Source organism: Pseudophryne corroboree, chromosome 3, assembly GCF_028390025.1.
Source record: "Pseudophryne corroboree isolate aPseCor3 chromosome 3, aPseCor3.hap2, whole genome shotgun sequence".
Taxonomy (NCBI): domain Eukaryota; kingdom Metazoa; phylum Chordata; class Amphibia; order Anura; family Myobatrachidae; genus Pseudophryne; species Pseudophryne corroboree.
The window spans coordinates 558,028,942-558,048,060 of record NC_086446.1 but is presented as its reverse complement, the minus strand read 5'-3'; the positions used below and the strand labels follow the sequence as shown (position 1 = coordinate 558,048,060).

Below are 19,119 nucleotides of genomic sequence, written 5' to 3'. Positions count from 1 at the left end.
ACTGGAGGTTCTAGGAGGCAAACCATCACAGCTGAGTTCAAAACAACAGTAAGACTGCTCCTACAAGCTCTGGGTCCATTTCTCATGGAAGCCATATTCAGCACAAAGGGGACACCAGACCATGGGGACCTAAGTCCTGAAAAGTATAAAGGAGTGGAAGTTTCCAAGCTGGAGAATGCTCACATCAGAGTTACTCAGTGGGTTCACAGCAGAAATACATTTGTATACGCACTCAGAGAACCATCCCTCAGAGTAAGTAACATTTGTTTAGAAATTTTCCCTTCACTTTTGATTTATTCCAGTGTAACATTCGATTCCAGTTAATGGTATATCTCAAACTTTAAATACTAAAACTGGTATGGCCTTGAAGTTATCTGTCTATTCATGTACTCTGTTAACATATGGACTTTCCCAGCATCCTGTATAATGAGTTCATGTACAATGCTAAACCAATATAAGCATTTAAATGAAACACAAAGAGGGCAAAGAAAGTAACTGCTGGGGTAGCAGCTGCTAAGTGATACATTACTGGTTTCCAAGCATTCAGATCACACACATGTATATACACTTAGCATCTGATGCCAAGTGAATACCACGTCAATCGGCATTGTGTATCTTGCGTGAAATTGCATGCCCAGAAAAGTGTGTCCTACAGAAAGGCCTGATTCTGTCACTTAGACTTGCTTGTGCCTAGATAGGTGGGAGAGAGGCGTTCTAACATAGGCAGAATAGTTATGGAGTATCGGAGCAATTGCATAATTCAGGGGCAGGAGCAAACAGCGGGTGATGACGATTATGAGGTCAGGAGGTTCAAACCGCATAAAGAACTGCATGCACACACCACCATAAAGCCTGCAGGACCCAGTCCCATAGTTGACAGTGACCATGTTGCCATGTATAATGTCCACACTAGAATGTCGACATGTTCACAATGTCAATGTCTGAAATGTTACAATATGAAATGTCGACATTTTTCAGAATGCCAATGGTTAGGCACTGTCAGGAGGGTTAGGTTTAGGCTGCAGGAGGGGTTGGGTGAGGCTGCTTTAGGGGTTATGTTTAGGAAGTGGAGGAGACTTAGGAAATTGGGTTAGGGAGAAAACTCACCTGAACCACTGCTTGGCACAGGTCACTGCCGAAGTGCTGATCACATGACCGCCATGATCCGAAAGAAGATTCTGGAGCTGCTGCAGCTGCTGGGAACAGATAAGTAATTGCTGTACCACCAGGGGCAATAGGTCGACATTCTATCATGTCGACATAGCCTCCATGTCGAAATTATGCATGTTGACAAAACATTCCACACCCCCAAGCAGTTTCAGCTGTTGGTGAAGGAGACTGGTGGTGGCAGCAATTATTCTCCTACAGTTAGGGTTGACTCAGAGGTGCGCAGTTAACACTTAAGGTGCGATATAACCTTATGGTTTTGACTATATAGTAAAAATAATAAGGAAAGTTAGCACATATCGCACCGTGTGTATACAGCTTGCAATACTCATGTGTGTTCCTGTGGGGTCAGTATCGCAAGAAAAGATAGACTGTGCAGGCAAGTCAATTTTGACTACATTGTGTACAATCTAGTACATAGTATAGTCAAAATTGGCACTTAGTCAAAATTTCACATAAAGATAGTTAATATCGGTGGTTTAGGGCTCCGGGTAGTTCAGGGGAAATCGCAAAGTCAAAATCGGAGATAGTCAAAATCTCACCATGTGTATGCACCTTTATAGTTGGTGAGTGTCTAATGGCCGAGTAGCACCAGCAGGAGTTGTCAGTAACAGCAGTATACTGATGGTAAGAAGAGATAAAAGATTCTGTACATGTATAACCCCTCTGACACTGTTGTGGAATATGCCCATCTGGTCACAGAGGAAGAACTGCAGCCAGTTTCATGCACAGTTATCTGAAAAAATGTTTGGGTTGGTGAGGGACGATTAGTGTTAGGAGTTGGGGACTGCTGGACTCACCTACATACATCCAGCAATTTGCCTACTCAACAGTCAATGAATTATAGAGCCCAAAATGTACTGAGATTGCTGATGATTGCTACAACCATCAAGTCAAAAGCCTTTATATACTGTATATGTAAAATTATATTAGGGGGAGATTTATCAAAGCCTGGAGGGAGACAATACCAATCAATCAGCTACTAACTTTCATTTTTCAAACACAGAATGTAAAATGATAGGGGCTGAATTTCAAGCTGCTGGAAAGTCTCTTAACAATTGTGAGAAAGCACTAAAGGAATTGTGGAAATGCTAGCTACAGACTTGTGGAAATACTAGCTACAGACTTGTGGAAATACTAGCTACAGACTTGTGGAAATACTAGCTATAGACTTGTGGAAATACTAGCTATAGACTTGTGGAAATACTAGCTACAGACTTGTGGAAATACTAGCTATAGACTTGTGGAAATACTAGCTACAGACTTGTGGAAATACTAGCTATAGACTTGTGGAAATACTAGCTACAGACTTGTGGAAATACTAGCTATAGACTTGTGGAAATACTAGCTATAGACTTGTGGAAATACCAGCTACAGACTTGTGGAAATACCAGCTATAGACTTGTGGAAATACTAGCTATAGACTTGTGGAAATACCAGCTATAGACTTGTGGAAATACTAGCTATAGACTTGTGGAAATACTAGCTACAGACTTGTGGAAATACTAGCTATAGACTTGTGGAAATACTAGCTACAGACTTGTGGAAATACTAGCTATAGACTTGTGGAAATACTAGCTATAGACTTGTGGAAATACCAGCTACAGACTTGTGGAAATACTAGCTATAGACTTGTGGAAATACTAGCTATAGACTTGTGGAAATACTAGCTATGGACTTGTGGAAATACCAGCTACAGACTTGTGGAAATACTAGCTATAGACTTGTGGAAATACCAGCTACAGACTTGTGCAAATACTAGCTATAGCACTATATTACAGACCTCTGCTAAAATGCAACCTATCTGGCAGTATAGATTATGAAATTCAACAGAGCTTTAAAGATTGATTAAAAATGGGCTTGACAGTATACAGCATTAGAGGTTAGCTGATCTGAAAGGATAACTATGTAGAAACCACCAGTGTGAAATATACAGTATCAATATATTTTAGAACATGTAAAAGCTGTACTTTCTGTACTGTAGTTTATGGCTATAAGCTACATTTACTCAGAAAACAGAGCCTCAAATGATTTTACCTTCTGCTATTAATAATAAAATACTGCTAATGGCATTACCATATTGTAGTCCATGACAACCTGAAATCGGTTCCTACAGCTGTAGAGGAACAAAAATAAAACTTTAACACAAATGCGTTGTTATTTTATTTTTATTAACTTTTATTTAGTAAAACACATACAATATAATTGAAAAGATAGTTTTCTTTTTTTATTCCTAAATACCTGGTGAATAAACAGAGGAGTAGGGGGTTTATTACTGATTTTCACTGACAATGTACAGAGATGTCAGAGGCTACACTAGATCTTTCAGTAGCAAAATTGGGTAATCGTCTGTGATATTGGCCAGTGAAGACTCACAGGGTGGAATTCAATTGCTGGCGACTTGTTTGCCTTGCTAAATTCGCACACCAATTGCACTTTACATTGGCGGGATCTCATTCAAATCCGCTGGGCAGAGGGTGCGGATTGGTCTGCCAGTGCTGGCGTTTAAAGGGAGCTGCAATGGCAATTCTCCCCAAGTGAATTCCTGTTACAGTTCTTCTGCACCTTGGTTCATGAAAATAAAAACTACAAACACAAATAAAATAATGTACAGTATCAAAAGTTGGTTTCCATTGAATTAACTTTGGCTGTTTTTATTGGGTAGCAGCACCCATCCATTGCAGTAAAGATATGTAGCAATTTGGATATTGGGGCTAATTCAGACCTGATCACTGCTGTGCGTTTTCCATGCGGGCGATCAGGTCTGAACTGCGCATGCGTATGCACTGCAATGTGCAGACATGATGGTCCGCTGCTTGTACACAGCCGAATACTCAGTCCATTACAGAAGAGAATTCTAGCTTGGCAGTGAAGAGTGGTTATTTTGTTTGTTTTTTTACTTTGGAACCTTTTAAGGAGACATACAGCTGAAAGAACATGAATTATGTTGTGTGCAGAAATCAGTCAGATATTCTGTAACAATTTATCTGAAATGAGCGACCTTCATGTTCTACACCAAACTAGATTACAATATGTTTTTGTACATGAATGCTTTTTATTACCTTAACTGAATCTGATGGATTTTTTTTCCCATTCAGTTCTGCAGGGCTACAGGAAATGTATTAATTAATCTGACCCAAATAAATAGGTTTTCTTTTTAGCTCTGTATCCACTAATCTACTTGTGTAGAGGATGAAATGTGTAGTCAAGCTTCTCTTTAAGAGTCAGGTACACTTGCTTTCTATGATGCGTTATGCATTTACTTAATCCATACTTACCGATTTATCTTTCTCCTTCTGGAGAGTTCATCGGGAAAAGGTGCAAGTGTGTGTTGCGCATGTTTACATTATGCAAAGGGTTCAGGGCCATCACGCCATACATTCCTGCCATTAACAATTCTAGGAGGAGTTCGAGGGGGGTAGAAAAGTATGACTCAATATGGATTACATTACAATCAAATACTATGAGGGAAAACTAATAAAAATCCATTTTGTTAAGCAGTTTAAAAATTGATAAAAGTTAATCATAATAAAAGCCGTGATTTACCTAACTCACTAATCTAGCGGATACCGATTTTGGCAGATGCATTAAGCCTGGAGAAGGGATAAAGAAGTGATAAAGGAGTGATAAGTACAAGGTGATAATACACCAGCCAGTACTCCTGTCATTTTTCAAATCCGTAATGATTAGATGGTGCGTTATCACCTTCCACTTATCACTGCTTTATCATTTCTTTATCCCTTCTCCAGACTTAATGTATCTGTCCCCTTTTTTATTCCCAAATCAAAAAAATTGTGGTTATTTTAATGAAATTGCCAAAAGGAAGTTTGCCAGATGTCTTAAAAATCTTCCACATGCTGGAAATCCTCATTTTAAGCAGAAAAAGGTCTATCAATATTTTTTTTAGATTTCCGGAATAATTTCCTAAATAGTTTTCCCTCAGTCCCTGGGTTCTAAATTTCAGACTGTATAAATGGTAGTGACTGTTTAGAGTCTAACAATTTACAGTAGTGACATAGATAAATTGTGGATTGCAAAGTAAACTAGGACAGCTAATTGGTTGGCCTCTCTATACAAATAGTGTCTCAGCAGTCAGCCATTGTTATGGAGTTGCAGATGCATCATTGCTTAGCGGACGCAGAGCTCACAGATGCTTTGCTTGGAAGCACCAAGTGATGTGGTGGCAGCCTTCTTTGACACTTATGTAAACAGCTTGTATTAACTTCTTTGAGAGCAATTTAAAAAAAAAAGGGACTATATGCCCTGTAATCTCATGTTTGGATATTAAAAATGTATAATACAATGTTTCTAAAAATCACTCACACAGATGGAGCGAACTTTACTGACACAGTGGAAATGGAATGCTTTTATGGGGCACTGTGTGCATTAAGTAACCAAACCTGAGCAAATATTCCAGATGCTACAAATGTTATAACAGCATAAACCTTTTAGATATCAATACAAGAAAGTAGAGATTCAATATATAACAAGGCTGACAAAAATACGTATGGAGTTTACATGTGCAATTCAAGTTTAGAGTATTTCGGTATTAGTCAATTAAAAAGACATTAAAATGAAGACTGGCTTCAATTAGCCACAGAAGCCACCAGGACAGGTTTCAGTGACTTTGGGGGTCATTCCGAGTTGATCACTAGTTATTAGCAGCCGTGCGAACGCATAGTCACCGCCCACAGGGGAGTGTATTTTAGCTGTGCAAGTGTGCGAACGCTTGTGCAGCCGAGCAGTACAAAAACAGTTTGCGCAGTTTCTCAGTAGGTCTGAACTTACTCAGCCGCTGTGATCACTTCAGCCTGTCCGGTCCCGGAACTGACATCAGACACCCGACCTACAAACGTTTGGACACGCCTGCATTTTTCCAACCACTCCCAGAAAACGGTCAGTTGACACCCACAAACGCCCTCTTCCTGTCAATCTCCTTGCGATCGGCTGTGCGAATGGATTCTTCGTTAAATCCATCGCACAGCAACGATCCGCTTTGTACCTGTACGATGCGCCTGCGTATTGCGGTGCATACGCATGCGCAGTAGTGACCTGATCGTTGCGCTGCGAAAAACAGCAGCGTGCGTTCAGGTCAGAATGACCCCCCTTTGTTCATTATCTACCACTAACCGATTTCTGCTCTCAGCCTATGGAGGTGCTAGCAGAAATAACCTACTATTTAATTGCATCTGGCCATACAGTGTATTGTATCTGACTTATGCCGTAACATTCACAAATATATAAATATAATATTATCTTGGTCTAGTTAAAACGAAATGATAACAATAGATAAAAACCTTAAAAGTTTATAAATCTTAGATCAACTTGGCATCTCCCAACCAGTAAAGGATCCACAATAGCACATACACCCAATGGTCAACAGGGCGCTCATATTTATAGTATAGATTAATCAATTTTACTTCTTTAAAATGTCCACATGTAGTTTAACCACACTGAGGTTAAGAAGTATACCACCACCTGTCCACTCAATCAAGGGTGTGATCTCTCGATAGTTGTTTCTCCAGTGTGGTTAAACTATATACTCATAGGAATTTTAATTACACAGAAATCTGTACAATTTTAAAACAGAGGGGCAGATGTATTAACCTGGAGAAGGCATAAGGAAGTGATAAAGCAGTGATAAGTGCAAGGTGATAAACGCACCAGCCAATCAGCTAAAATATGTAAATTAACAGTTAGGAGCTGATTGGCTGGTGCGTTATCACCTTGCACTTATCACTGGTTTATCACTTCCTTATGCCGTCTCCAGACTTAATAAACCTGCCCCAGAATTTGCAATAAAATCAAGAATTGGTACACACATAATGGTTGGCCCTCGGCCTTTGTTGGTTGTTTTTGGTATGAGGGTCTAATTATAGGATACAAAAATAGGTGATATTTAACAGCGGAAAGTCCACAGTCCAGACTGTAGCTAATATACTAAACCATATGATGTTACATAACTTTTAGGAATATTGAGTAAAATGTGGCCGTTTTAAGGACGGAAGATTGATTCATCTATACTGTAAGTGTGATTGTCCTCTTTTCCTTTTGGGTATATATATATTCTTTTTTTTTTTTTTCATATATAAAATTTGCCATGAAAGACAATTATTGCTTGTATCGACTATGTAGCCAAGTATAAGCTATATTTTTAAGGGTTCTCATGTGTTTGCTTATTATAGATTTTATGGTGTTGACGGAAATATGTTTCCCCACACAGTGCCGGCGTTAAGCCCTGGGAATGCCATAGCTAGCACTCCCTTCTCCCAAGCATTGGGAGAAGGGAGTGCTAGGTAAGAAGCTGCCTGATGTTTCTCCATTTAATTGGAGGTGGGGGTGCCAAAGAGACATTAAAAACACTGAATGAGTAAGATTATGGGGGAGATGTACTAAGCAGTTTTAAAAGTGGATAAGTGAGCCAGTGGAGAAGTTGCCCATGGCAACCAATCAGCATTGATGTAACATTTATAATTTGCATACTATAAAAGTATACAGAGCAGCTGATTGGTTGCCATGGGCAACTTTTCTACTGGCTCACTTCTCCACTTTTATCACTGCTTAGTATATGTCCCCCTATGTCACTTATTCTGGGGTAGATGTATGAAACCCTGGAGAGAGATAAAGTACCAAGAAATCGGCATCCAACTGCCATTTTAAAAGCTGTCGTTGAAAAGGGACAGTTAGGAGCTGACTGGTTGGCACTTTATCTCTCTCCAAGCTCTGATACATCCCCCCCCCCCCCACTGCAGTGTTTTAAGTGACTCCGAACCTAGGGACAACTAGTGGTAGCGCTGTCCCTGTTTGCTTAAGTTCCTCAAACACTTATTTTGTACATGTAAATCATATCTTCTTCATATTGCACAACTTACAGAGTAATTATTTATTTCTCATCACATGGCTTGGTTGTTTCAAAATTAGTAACTACATTGTATTATTCATTGAACAATATAGTATTACAAATAAGATTACAGTACATTATGTACTGTACTTAACTGTCCACAGTATACCATCTTATGATTAATTGTTAATAGTGAAAGTGAGTGGAGATTTGTACTTTCTAGTTAGCACAAGTCATGCCACGTGACATAACATCAACCAGTTCAATTCCACTCCCAGAGCACAGAAAACTGCCAGCTATCTCCTACTTGTTCAGCCAGATGTAGAAAACAATCTTTAAAAGTACAAAACTTAGCAGAGTGCCGAGACAAACAAAGCGTACACGCTGTACAGGAAGTGCCAGTGGTATCCTCTGTGTTCCTTGTGAACTAACTAATGACAAGCTGTGGCCTGTTTTCGGTTTTTTTCCTTAATTCACAAATATTGTTCATGGAGTAATGCAAGAACAAAATAAAATATATTACACTAGAACCTAGGTGAAGATGTATCGTTAGCCGTTTTGGGTAAAGTGGTATCAGTGCACGCATGATGTGCCAGCCCATGCATGTACGGTCAGTGGCACTGACCATTCCAACACCTGCAGTTATCGATTTTGACAGCTGTAGGTGTCGTTGCCCCATTCACAGCACTGTCACTGGCTGCTGCAGCTGCCGGGCTCCAGACTGCATGGGAAATTTTGCGAACCTTGCAAGATATCGCACATGCCCAGTGGTAGCGGCCAGGCACTAGGCTGATGCACTGTGGGATGTGACAGGGATCGCCGGAGGGGGAATTTTCACTCCTCCCCTCCAGCAGATGAGAAATGAATACATCTTGGGGGTAATTCAGACCTGATCTCAGATGTGCTAAATTTAACACATCTATGATCAGCTTCCCTGACATGCATGGGGACGCCCATCACAGGCCACAGCGGTGATGCTTTTGTACTGTAGGAGTATCCCCCAGCCAGCGCAGCTCCTGCGCGCTGGCAGGGAGCTACTCGTCACTGACCGGGTTGCAGTGGCTGCGTGTGACGTCACGCAGCCGCCGCGCCCCCCCCCCCCTTCCCCAACGGTCCAGGCATGCCTGCATTGCCCGGACCGTGCCCCCTAAACGGCGGCCAAATGCCGCTGGCCTGCCCCCTCCCGCCCTGCGACCGTCTCTGCCTGTCAATCAGGCAGAGGCGATTGCAGGGCTAAGACAGCCGTCGGCTGTCTGCCATTTGCCGGCGCACTGTGGCACTGGCGCTTGCGCACTTCAGACCTGATCGCTGCTGTGCGAACACGCACAGCAGCGATAAGGTCTGAATTAGCCTCCTTGTCGCTTCTGCTTCGCAGAAAAGAGGAGAAGCAGAAGAGCTATTTCGGCATGATATGTGCCGCTATAGTATATCTACCAACGAATGTGGTGTTTGCACTTACTGGACCTGTACATCACCTTCGACTTGTCAAAAAAGCTACCATACTCAATCCAAACATATCTACTGCTGGCTCACAGGTAAGAGGCTTCTTCTTTTTGAATCCAAGATGGCAGATGTGAAACTGTTGTATCCGAATAGAGCACTTTCACATCAGCCATCTTGAACTCAATATAAGTGAAAGTATGTGCTAATCACCAATATTAGAGCAGCTTCCAGTGGTTTAATACAGTTTAAATTAGGATTGTACAATAGTAGGTGGCTATATTAAGCTGAAAGTTGTGGTGGCAGCTTGCGCCAACAAGGAGGCCATGGAAACCATCAAACAAGGAAATCGGATGCGTGCTGCTGAGCCAGTCACCAGAGTCCTCAGAGAAGAGGTTGTCCTCCCTTCTACCTGAAATTTCATTCACCCAGCACCATGGGTATAAATCTACCAATGCAAACAGCAGACTTTAAAACATAAGAAAAATAGAGCACAATGATGGGTGCAGCTTGTTTACCAAGTGTCAATGAACAGGCCCATCAAGCTAGGCTTTGGCATAGCATACATCTAATAGGTAGACTAGTTTACATACACATACAGTGTTTCAATGATAAAAAGACATATTGTTCTGGTAAGTATCTGTCTACAAGCCTGTTTGCTTCAGGAAAGCTGCACTTTGCTTTTACTAAAGACTGATTGAATTGAATGCACTGTGAAGGCCTTGTGACCAGGGTCAGACGCTTGTGACGCACTACTACAGCCCAGAGGGACTGAATTGTTGCTTTAAATAAAAGTCTGTTTGTTGATTCACTACAAGAATAAAAATGCTTTCTTCTATAGAATCAGTACTAACATAGTGAAAACAGAAAACAAGACCCCCAATGTCACCCATTTACGGACAAAAGCAGTCTACAACATATACTATATTTATGAAGATAATTTCCTTTTTTTTACAGCAATTTTCACTGAAATCCCAAGAGATTAAATAAATGCAGAGACATGGTAGATTACAATGAAAAAAATATGCACATTTTAAAGTGTTACACAAAAAGGTGCACAGACTCTTTTCACGTTATCAATGTTCATCCCTTAACTCGTCTGTCAACAGAAGAGGTGCAAGGATAGCACAGCCTCCATATAGTCATGGAGATAATCAGAAAGATCATAGCAGCAGGACATGAGGGAGATGATCTGGTGGGAGGCAGTGGCCTGATGATTGTGTCTAGGGCCCAATGTACTAAGCCTTGAAAAGTGATAAATTGCACGGTGATAAAGTAACCAACCAACCAGCTCCTATCTGCCATTTTTCAAACCTAGCCTGTAACATGGAAGTTAGGAGCTGATTTGCTGGTTCTTTATCAGCGTGCAATTTATCACTCTCAAAGGCTTTAGTACATCTCTCCTAGATAGAATAGCTACAGGTGACACGGCAGTGTCATGTGACAAGGGAGATGGAGGGAAGCAGGGAGCCAAATATGGAGGGGAGGAGATTGGTCCTCCAGCACCACAGATTAGTGATGTCAGGCTTCTGTCATAGTAATGTGGGATGATTGACCAGTCATATTCACCTCCTTATTAAACAAAGCTCATACATCTAACTTGTCAGTGGTAAAATCACATTGTAGGCATGTGGGCCGAGAATACTGTAGAAATCCTTTTAAGCCAAGTGTTCCATTGTATACTTATGGTTCCGAAAATTGATGACTAGTGTGTGTCACGGGTACACAACAATAGGCTCAGTAAAACAATGAAAAGGCACAGACTTCTCTCCTGGCAATGAGTTAATGAAGAAAACATTATGCTTTAAGTAAAAATTAATGTGGAAAAATAAAATTACAAACAGCATAAAAATAAAATACTACGTGTACATTTGCACATCCAAAAATAAAGCCTAGTAACTTTTTTGTGGGTATAGGCCGATGAATTACTTTTAGCTATGCTGCAAGACACATTTATCTATAGGCTACTTACCAGTATAAGAGCATGATAAATAAAGTAAGTAACAAACATAGCTACTATTGCTTTCTATAGAAGACTTGTGTTTTCTCCATATGGATACAATAAGAGGTTAATACATGGAGGTCTTTAAAGTACATTATAAGAAAAAAGGTAATATGAACATAATATATTTTATAAGGCTTATCGTATGGCATTAAACATGGGTACTCTCATTTCTGCCAAATGCTTTGAGGTTTTATTTAGTCTTTTCAAGCAAGTATACTAATTATTATATTTTGCCTACAGAAAGTTGAGCCAGTATTATTCAGCTGAAATTTATATTAATGAACGTAAATATGCATACAATATATGCAGTTAGCAAAATAAATAACATATTTAAAAGGGTGTAGTATGAGTGGCCGGCGGCCGGGATCCCGGGGGCCAGCATACCGATGCCAGGATCCTGACCGCCGGTATACTGTCAGCTGGGCGAGCGCTAATGAGCCCCTTGTGGGCTCGTTACGCTCATGCGCGCCACTCTATTTATTCCCCCTCCAAGAGGGAGAATATGTGTCAGTATGCTGGTGGTTGGGATCCCGGCATCGGTATGCTGGTCACCGGGATCCCGGCCGGCGGCATACTGAAGACCACCCATGTAAAACTATGACATATCTCTAGTTATATTACTAAATATAAAAAAAAAAAAAAATAGATGAAGCTATTTTATGAACAGAGACCATTTTGCTATTTTTGCTATTGTTTTTTAGGTAAATGAATAAGGTAAAAAACATAAAAACACGCTTCATTAACTGGTATTAAACACAATGCCATTATACAGCTGCTGAATGGCAAAACCACTGCCCTCTTGTTCTGGAAATATCTCTGGAACATCTGAGCCTTTGTAAATCAATAGGGACATTTGCATCCTGTAGGTTATTGTTTATGGGAAGAACCTGTGTGACCTACTAATAAATAAACAACTGGTAATCAATTAGCCAAATACGTCTGGGGCTTGTCTTACTGTCGGTCTTGGTAGAAACATGCAATGGGAAAGGACAGGGCAGGGCCACGTGTATATTGCAATCTGTTCTCGTAGGGAATGAAATGTGAGCAGAAGTATTTGAGATCCATGTGCTCACACGTGTCTCAGTAACAAACTGTGAAAGTAAACACGAGAAGGGCGTGTTAAGTGTGTGTACACCTGTTAATTATCCAGCCATTCAAGTACGGTACAAAAAGCTAATGTGATGTTTTTCTCCAGCGATAATCTTTCTTTTTTTTTTTTAAGTAGAATTAATTGTTTGGCTCTACCAGGCAGCAGAACATATTTGATCAGAGGTTTATCTTTATAATCCAGGCAGTCTAGTTTAGCATTGAGCTTTCAGTGACAATTGATAAGGTTGGTGTGTAGCCTAACAGCTGTATTATAAGGGCAAAATACTTTTCTGTTGCTTTACAGTTTATACAACTTCAGTGCAATGTGCTAAAATGATTGGAGCAATCACATGCTGCCTTGATTTTTCTATCATGAACTGTGCTACTACGCTTCAATGGAGGAGCCAGGTGACAAAATAAACTGAACTGCTGATCTTTAAACTTATAAGAGGTCGATTCTGAGGAATCAGAAGTTACATTTCTGTAGTTATATCACTGTAAATGGTCTGCGACCGTAGCACTGACTTTAGGATACAATTGAAATGCGATAGCATTGGGCAGTGACATGTGACACAATGTCTAGGCGCGATCCTTAAGGCCCATACACATTAGACGATGTCGCTCTATGAGCAACGTTGTCTAGTGTTTACCCTCCCGGGCCGCCCGGTCGGCGGCCGCCTGTACCCACTGAGCGATATGACCGCTTATATCGCTTAGTGACGTCACGCCTCCGCCGGCCGTGCATGCAGCTCCTGGATGACAGTCCAGATAGAGCATGCATACACTGCAGACAGTGAAGATCGTTGTCGACCCGCGGGGCTGTGCATCGGTCGTCGCTGGCGGCATACACACTTGCCGATAAAATGAGCGACGTCGCTCAGGGAGGGGGAAAATGAGCGACGTCGCTCATTTTATAGGCAAGTGTGTATGGGCCTTTAGTGTTGTCTAACCATGGCAAATGTAAGCAAGACAGTGTTATAAAGTTAGATGAGATCACTAACTTAAAGGAAAACAAATCCTACTTTGTCATGCATCATTCTGGCAAAATCATTAATGGCAGGTAATGCCAAATGTTGCTGTCTGTAGGGAGCTTTTAGTTAATCTAGAGCAACAGGTCACAGGAAGCAGATGGCACTGTCCAACACTAGGAAGGTTAAAAGACTATTGGTGGAATTCAGAGGTAGATGCAAGCATATACAGTAATCATGTATTCCAGAGGTTGATCAGGTGCAATAATATACATAAGCAGTACAGCAAAGTTAATGTGTGAATTGTGACTTATTTTGGTTTACACGTTATTTTACATGTCACACAAGTTGATGATTGATGCGTATATGTTTGTGACACATCTACATGCTAGTTTATGGATAAATATTAAATGCAGATGAAATTTAATTATACAGACACACACTTTCTCATATGCAAAAGCCAATTTTACATTCAACGTCAAACATCCATTTATTTTTCCATGATTATATAAATTCATTAAAAAATTACAAATCTACATATACAGTATTTTGTATAATGTTCATTGATAAAGCGGAAGAGGAGCCTATAAAGCCTTTGCTTTGCAGATGCTAAGTTTAAATATTCCTTGTGCACCAGTGGAAAAACACAACATATCTATCCGATTTCCCAATCTGCACAAACGCCAAAAAAGTGAAGCTAAATAGTTAAATGAATGTCTTGAATTGCCTTGATGCACACAGCTATTTGGAGTCATGTCTTTATATGGACACAATGCATCAACAAAGGTTAGTGGTTTCTGCATGAGAGGGTGGGCAATCCACAGGCAGCCTTGAAAATTGAAAATCATCTTGTGATACATTTTCCTAGAGCCAAAAAGTTGATGCTCAATGGACAGTTACAGCTAAAAATGGCCATATGCGGCAAATATATATACTGTATATATAAATATATATTGAGAAAGAGAGAGAGAGACGGTACCGATACTCAATTACTATATAAATCGATACAAGCTTTATAGCAGCTTATAAATTCTTTAGCTGCCTATTTTATTTATAGCTGAAATTATTAATCTGGTCTCAGGAACTAGTTAGAACAATAAAAAAATAATCCAAAAACAGTGCCAGTACTTGATGCTCATATCTACTCTACATATTAGAAACTATAATATGTAATGTATGTATTTAGGACTAACATCAATATTTTATGAATGGTAGATAGCATACTGTAATACATATACAGAATTTCAATATCTTCAAAAGCATACTGTAGGTCCTAATCAATCCTCAGAGAGATTGGTGCTACAAATTACTTTTTCTGTAAATGTGGAAGGCTTAATTAGAATTACTTAAATAACTGTAAGAATCTTACTAATACAGCAAAAAGAATATAGACCAGTCATCTTCATAAGCTTCCTCAGGCTAGTAGCTTACGTGATCACTGAGCAGCTGTTATTGATCACCATTTTTCTGGGGCATTCAGATCACTATACATAAACATTGCATTGCTCAAAACTGTTATTTGGGTAACTACACTTTAAACCAAAGGATAGCAGTGTTTAGTAGTGTAACTCATACCTAGGGCTGGATGTAATAAAGTCCAAGCTGGCCAGAGGTGCGGGTTCCCGGCCGAACTCGGACGTTTTTTAAAATCAGCAAACATGTACAAGACAAAACCGTGCCTTTTACATGACTGCCGCTTGAATAAAAAATGTTCAAGTTCCGTTGGGAATCCACACCTCTCGCCAACTCGGAATTCATTCAATCCAGCCCCTAACTGTTGGCATGTCAGCAGTTTAGAGAAGTTCTAAACAATGCTTACCAGGTCTCACTGGATTGTGCATGCAGTTCTGGGACACCAAGCCTGGTAGGATGGATGTTGACGCCCGACTACTCAGATCAATGACGGAAGGAGAAGTTGCAGGTGACTGTGGGAGACCAGGCTGATGAGAGCTAAGTTCATGTGAGGATTGACTAGGTGGAATACCGTTCTCAGAAAGAAACTCTTCCAGGTCCATGTACTCCAGCTGGAAGGTATCTCCATCATACGGCAAGGTCTTGTCCCAGAGCGTCGGCCCCAAGAAAGCCGACTGTGGGACAGTTGAGCCTGTGGTGTCATCTTCCAGCTTCTTTTCTTTATCTTTCTCTTTACAGAAGGCTGAAATGGTAAAGAGGGGATGTTACAATGCTGATTTAAGATTTGGAATATGTCAGTAATTAAGATTCTCTATAATACCATAAAGATGCGGAAAATGTTGACATTTCCTTTGCACATGTACCAAAATATTCAAAGTGCACAGAACTATCATGTTGACAGTAATGTGCATATAGTAGCCAAAAGCAAGCGGACAACATATTCACTTTTCAAAGTAAAATAAAGAATGTCAATAATTGTAATGACGTTAAAGAGAGAGGAATTTAGAAGCCAACTTATTTTTTTACTGATCTTGTAAAGAAAGTAATTTAGGTTTTAAGAGCTATATAAAAACAAATAATATATGCACTATGGAATTCATATGTAAGTGTGCACATTCTTTGCAGCTACAAACTAGTGATATACTACTGTTTAGAACGTCTTTAGAAGCCAAACGGTGACATGTTCTACTTAGCAAGAGAGTCAACAGCATTTCATGACATATGCATATATATTTGTGCACTTCAGCAGTATGTAAGATACTGTACTATAATGAATAAAATCTATGCGGAGAGCACAACTGAGTTGTTCCACAACTAAATTAGAACCAGGGAAATTTCTGTCTTATGCTAGACATATATTGTCAGATAAAATGTCTGTCAGGCCGACAGACATTTTAACTGACAGGCTAAAACCAGCATTTATTGTGACCATACACTGTGATATATTTCTCTTTATGGCCACGATACCTGTGTTCCTCCCCTGTGAAGAAACAGGGCAAATGATGACCATTCGACCATGAAAGTGAATACACTGCCTGATGTGGACGAACAATTATTGGACCAGTCAGGCATGTTGGGAGACTATTGATGCTCAACTGTACGATCATCACTGATCAGTCATGGCCATACACAGTGCCATTATTGTCCTGGTCTGACGATAATCTGCGGATCGGCACAATAATTGCATAATGTGTGTTCGGCTTCAGATGGAAAGTATCTAACAGAATATAATAACCATCCACTATCTTCTTGGAGTAAGACTAGCTTTAAATATCCCACTCATACTATTGTAGCCCTTGGATATGGGATCTTATATCCGGAATCTAATTTTCCCATAAAATCCCCATAACCACCCTTCCCCCACCCCCAAAGGCAAAAAAAGAAAAGAAAAGGAAATTGAAGTTATACCATTGATTCTTATGATAATGTCATACAAATACAGATGGTCACCAACTACCCCTCCTGTAGTCACTGTGAGAAGCAATTCTAATTGATTTACTTAATAAATCCAAGGCAGAATGGGGAATGAGCAGTGTAACCTTAAATGTGTTTTTCTACACTATTTGCAGTGCCCAAAATTACAGATTAGCCCTGATCCAGAAAACCCAAGTCTGACCCTTCTGCATAATGGATCCTAGATCTTTTTTTGGACCTTGCGGAGGAAAGGTAAATGTTCAGAAAATTTACCAGAGATATCATTAGATCACATATGATTCAAAAGTTTGATGATATTTCGTTATCATCAGCGGTAGATCATACTCCCTTATAATCTCTTCACCTATTATTTCACTTTGCTACGTAGTATACATTTAACGGGTGATATAATTTAAAAATAATATTTGAGGAATGGACCATAGACCCTGTCTATGGTTCTGTAACTGGTAGAGCAGCTAAACTTCAAAATCATCACAGTTACAGTACACTAAAGAAGTCCAATCAAGCAAATGGAGCCAGTTTGCTAATGAAAACAGGCAGATAAAGGGTGCCCACAATATATATACCGTATATCCAGTAGTACCCTATAACTTTAGGTATAGCAGTACACTTATATAGTAGGAACTGTAGCTGCATGCTCCATAGAATCGCTGGATACTGGAGCTGCACTGTAATCTTATTAAGCAACCAATTAGGGACAAATAAGTCATGTGTTTGCATGTTGCATTTACTGACAATCCTTTTTATCCCTCAATCCACTGTAAGCCAGGAAAAAAAACCACAAAAAAACTCCCAACAATTTTTAAGGAGCTCAGGTTCATACAGTCCAGCACATTAATAGGAGTGCAGGTTTACAGAAAACGGATTAGCAATGCCTATGGCAGGCACTACATTCTTAATGTTAAAACACATCTGATTCTCTGCGCTGAGACACTGTGAGTGAAGAAGAAACGTCAGGCTGAGTTGACACATTAGTGCCCCTTCTGAACATGCCCCCAAAGCAGGTGTACATACTGTAACAGCTCCAACATACAGAAAATGACACGCTTCTGAAACACATAATCATGAGCCATACCTCTACCAAGTAAAAATAATCATCTGTCATATATATATATATATATATAGAGAGAGAGAGAGAGAGAGAGAGAGAGAGAGAAAGCTGTAGAAATTACAAGAATAAGATGTTTACTAAACATAAACTTTTAAAATCTCTGAAATATGTGTATTTGGAGCAGTATATATATGACATATATATATGACATATATATATATATATATATATATATATATATATGTATGGGGTTGATACTGTTTGCAATATTTAACAAATTCTAAACAAATATTAATATAGATATACAAATAAATATTTACACACATTTTTACAAATACATATGCTGATGTGTATGCACTTTTATAGAATCATTCAATGTCATATGTGATTTCCTCACACAATAATCATAAAAAGTGTATATATATTTTACCATCTTCGTGCTGTAGCGGCAGCTTCAGGGGGTTCTCCAGCAGAGATTTCAGCACTCCATACGTTGGAGGTATAAAAGTTGGGTTCAGAGATAACACCCTAGACATCTTTTCCATCTTTGCAAATGTGCAAATATTTGAAAAAAAGGTGATGGCAAGGTGATGTGCAGAAGTTCTAACAGATATCTGTGCAGCTGGGTGACCTGTAGACTGTTCTGCTCCTCTCACTCCTGCTGCAAATACAGATCTGTGCAGTCTTGCTGTAATCAGCCACATCTCCATGTGCAGCAGCTGAGAGCAGTGACATCACAGCCACACCTCCCCTCCTAAATAGGAATAGCTGGGAGTGCTCCCATACTGTTCCACTTACTGTACTAAGGATATCTTGGTTGGAGTTGACGGCACAGCATATTTTTTTTTCCTGCCTGGTTTTATTTTTACAAGAACACTCAGCAAATAAAAATAATATTTATCGTAATATTTGCTTTTCATTTTCTAAATGTTGTTTTGTTTCACATGCTTATATTAAATGTAGAAGATGATAAAGAAAATATATTTTACATGGAAAAAGTCTTTATTTAGATTTTCTGCTAAAATAAGAGATCTCAATTACTGAATAAAACTGGTGGTTGCAGCAGAACAAATAAAAACTATAAAAAAAATGTCCATTACAAACCATTATTTTACATTATTCTAGTTTACTTGGTAAATGTACACTTACAAAATCCATGATAAGTGATTGTGATTTTGATTCCATCATACGGGGTAGATTTACTACAGCT

The 19,119-nt window shown here is 39.6% G+C and overlaps 1 protein-coding gene across 2 annotated transcripts in view; it reads right to left on the bottom strand.

The window, feature by feature from the left end:
* HLF (HLF transcription factor, PAR bZIP family member) overlaps window positions 1-18,613 on the bottom strand; it is a 36,605-nt gene extending 17,992 nt beyond the window's left edge. For both annotated transcript variants that reach the window (XM_063961270.1, XM_063961271.1), the window contains exons 1-2: window positions 18,340-18,613; window positions 15,330-15,665 (exon numbers count right to left, since the gene is read on the bottom strand). In XM_063961270.1, coding sequence (XP_063817340.1) covers window positions 15,330-15,665; window positions 18,340-18,613 — 610 coding nt within the window. The remainder of the gene's footprint in view (window positions 1-15,329; window positions 15,666-18,339) is intronic.
* Window positions 18,614-19,119: the final 506 nt, after the last annotated feature.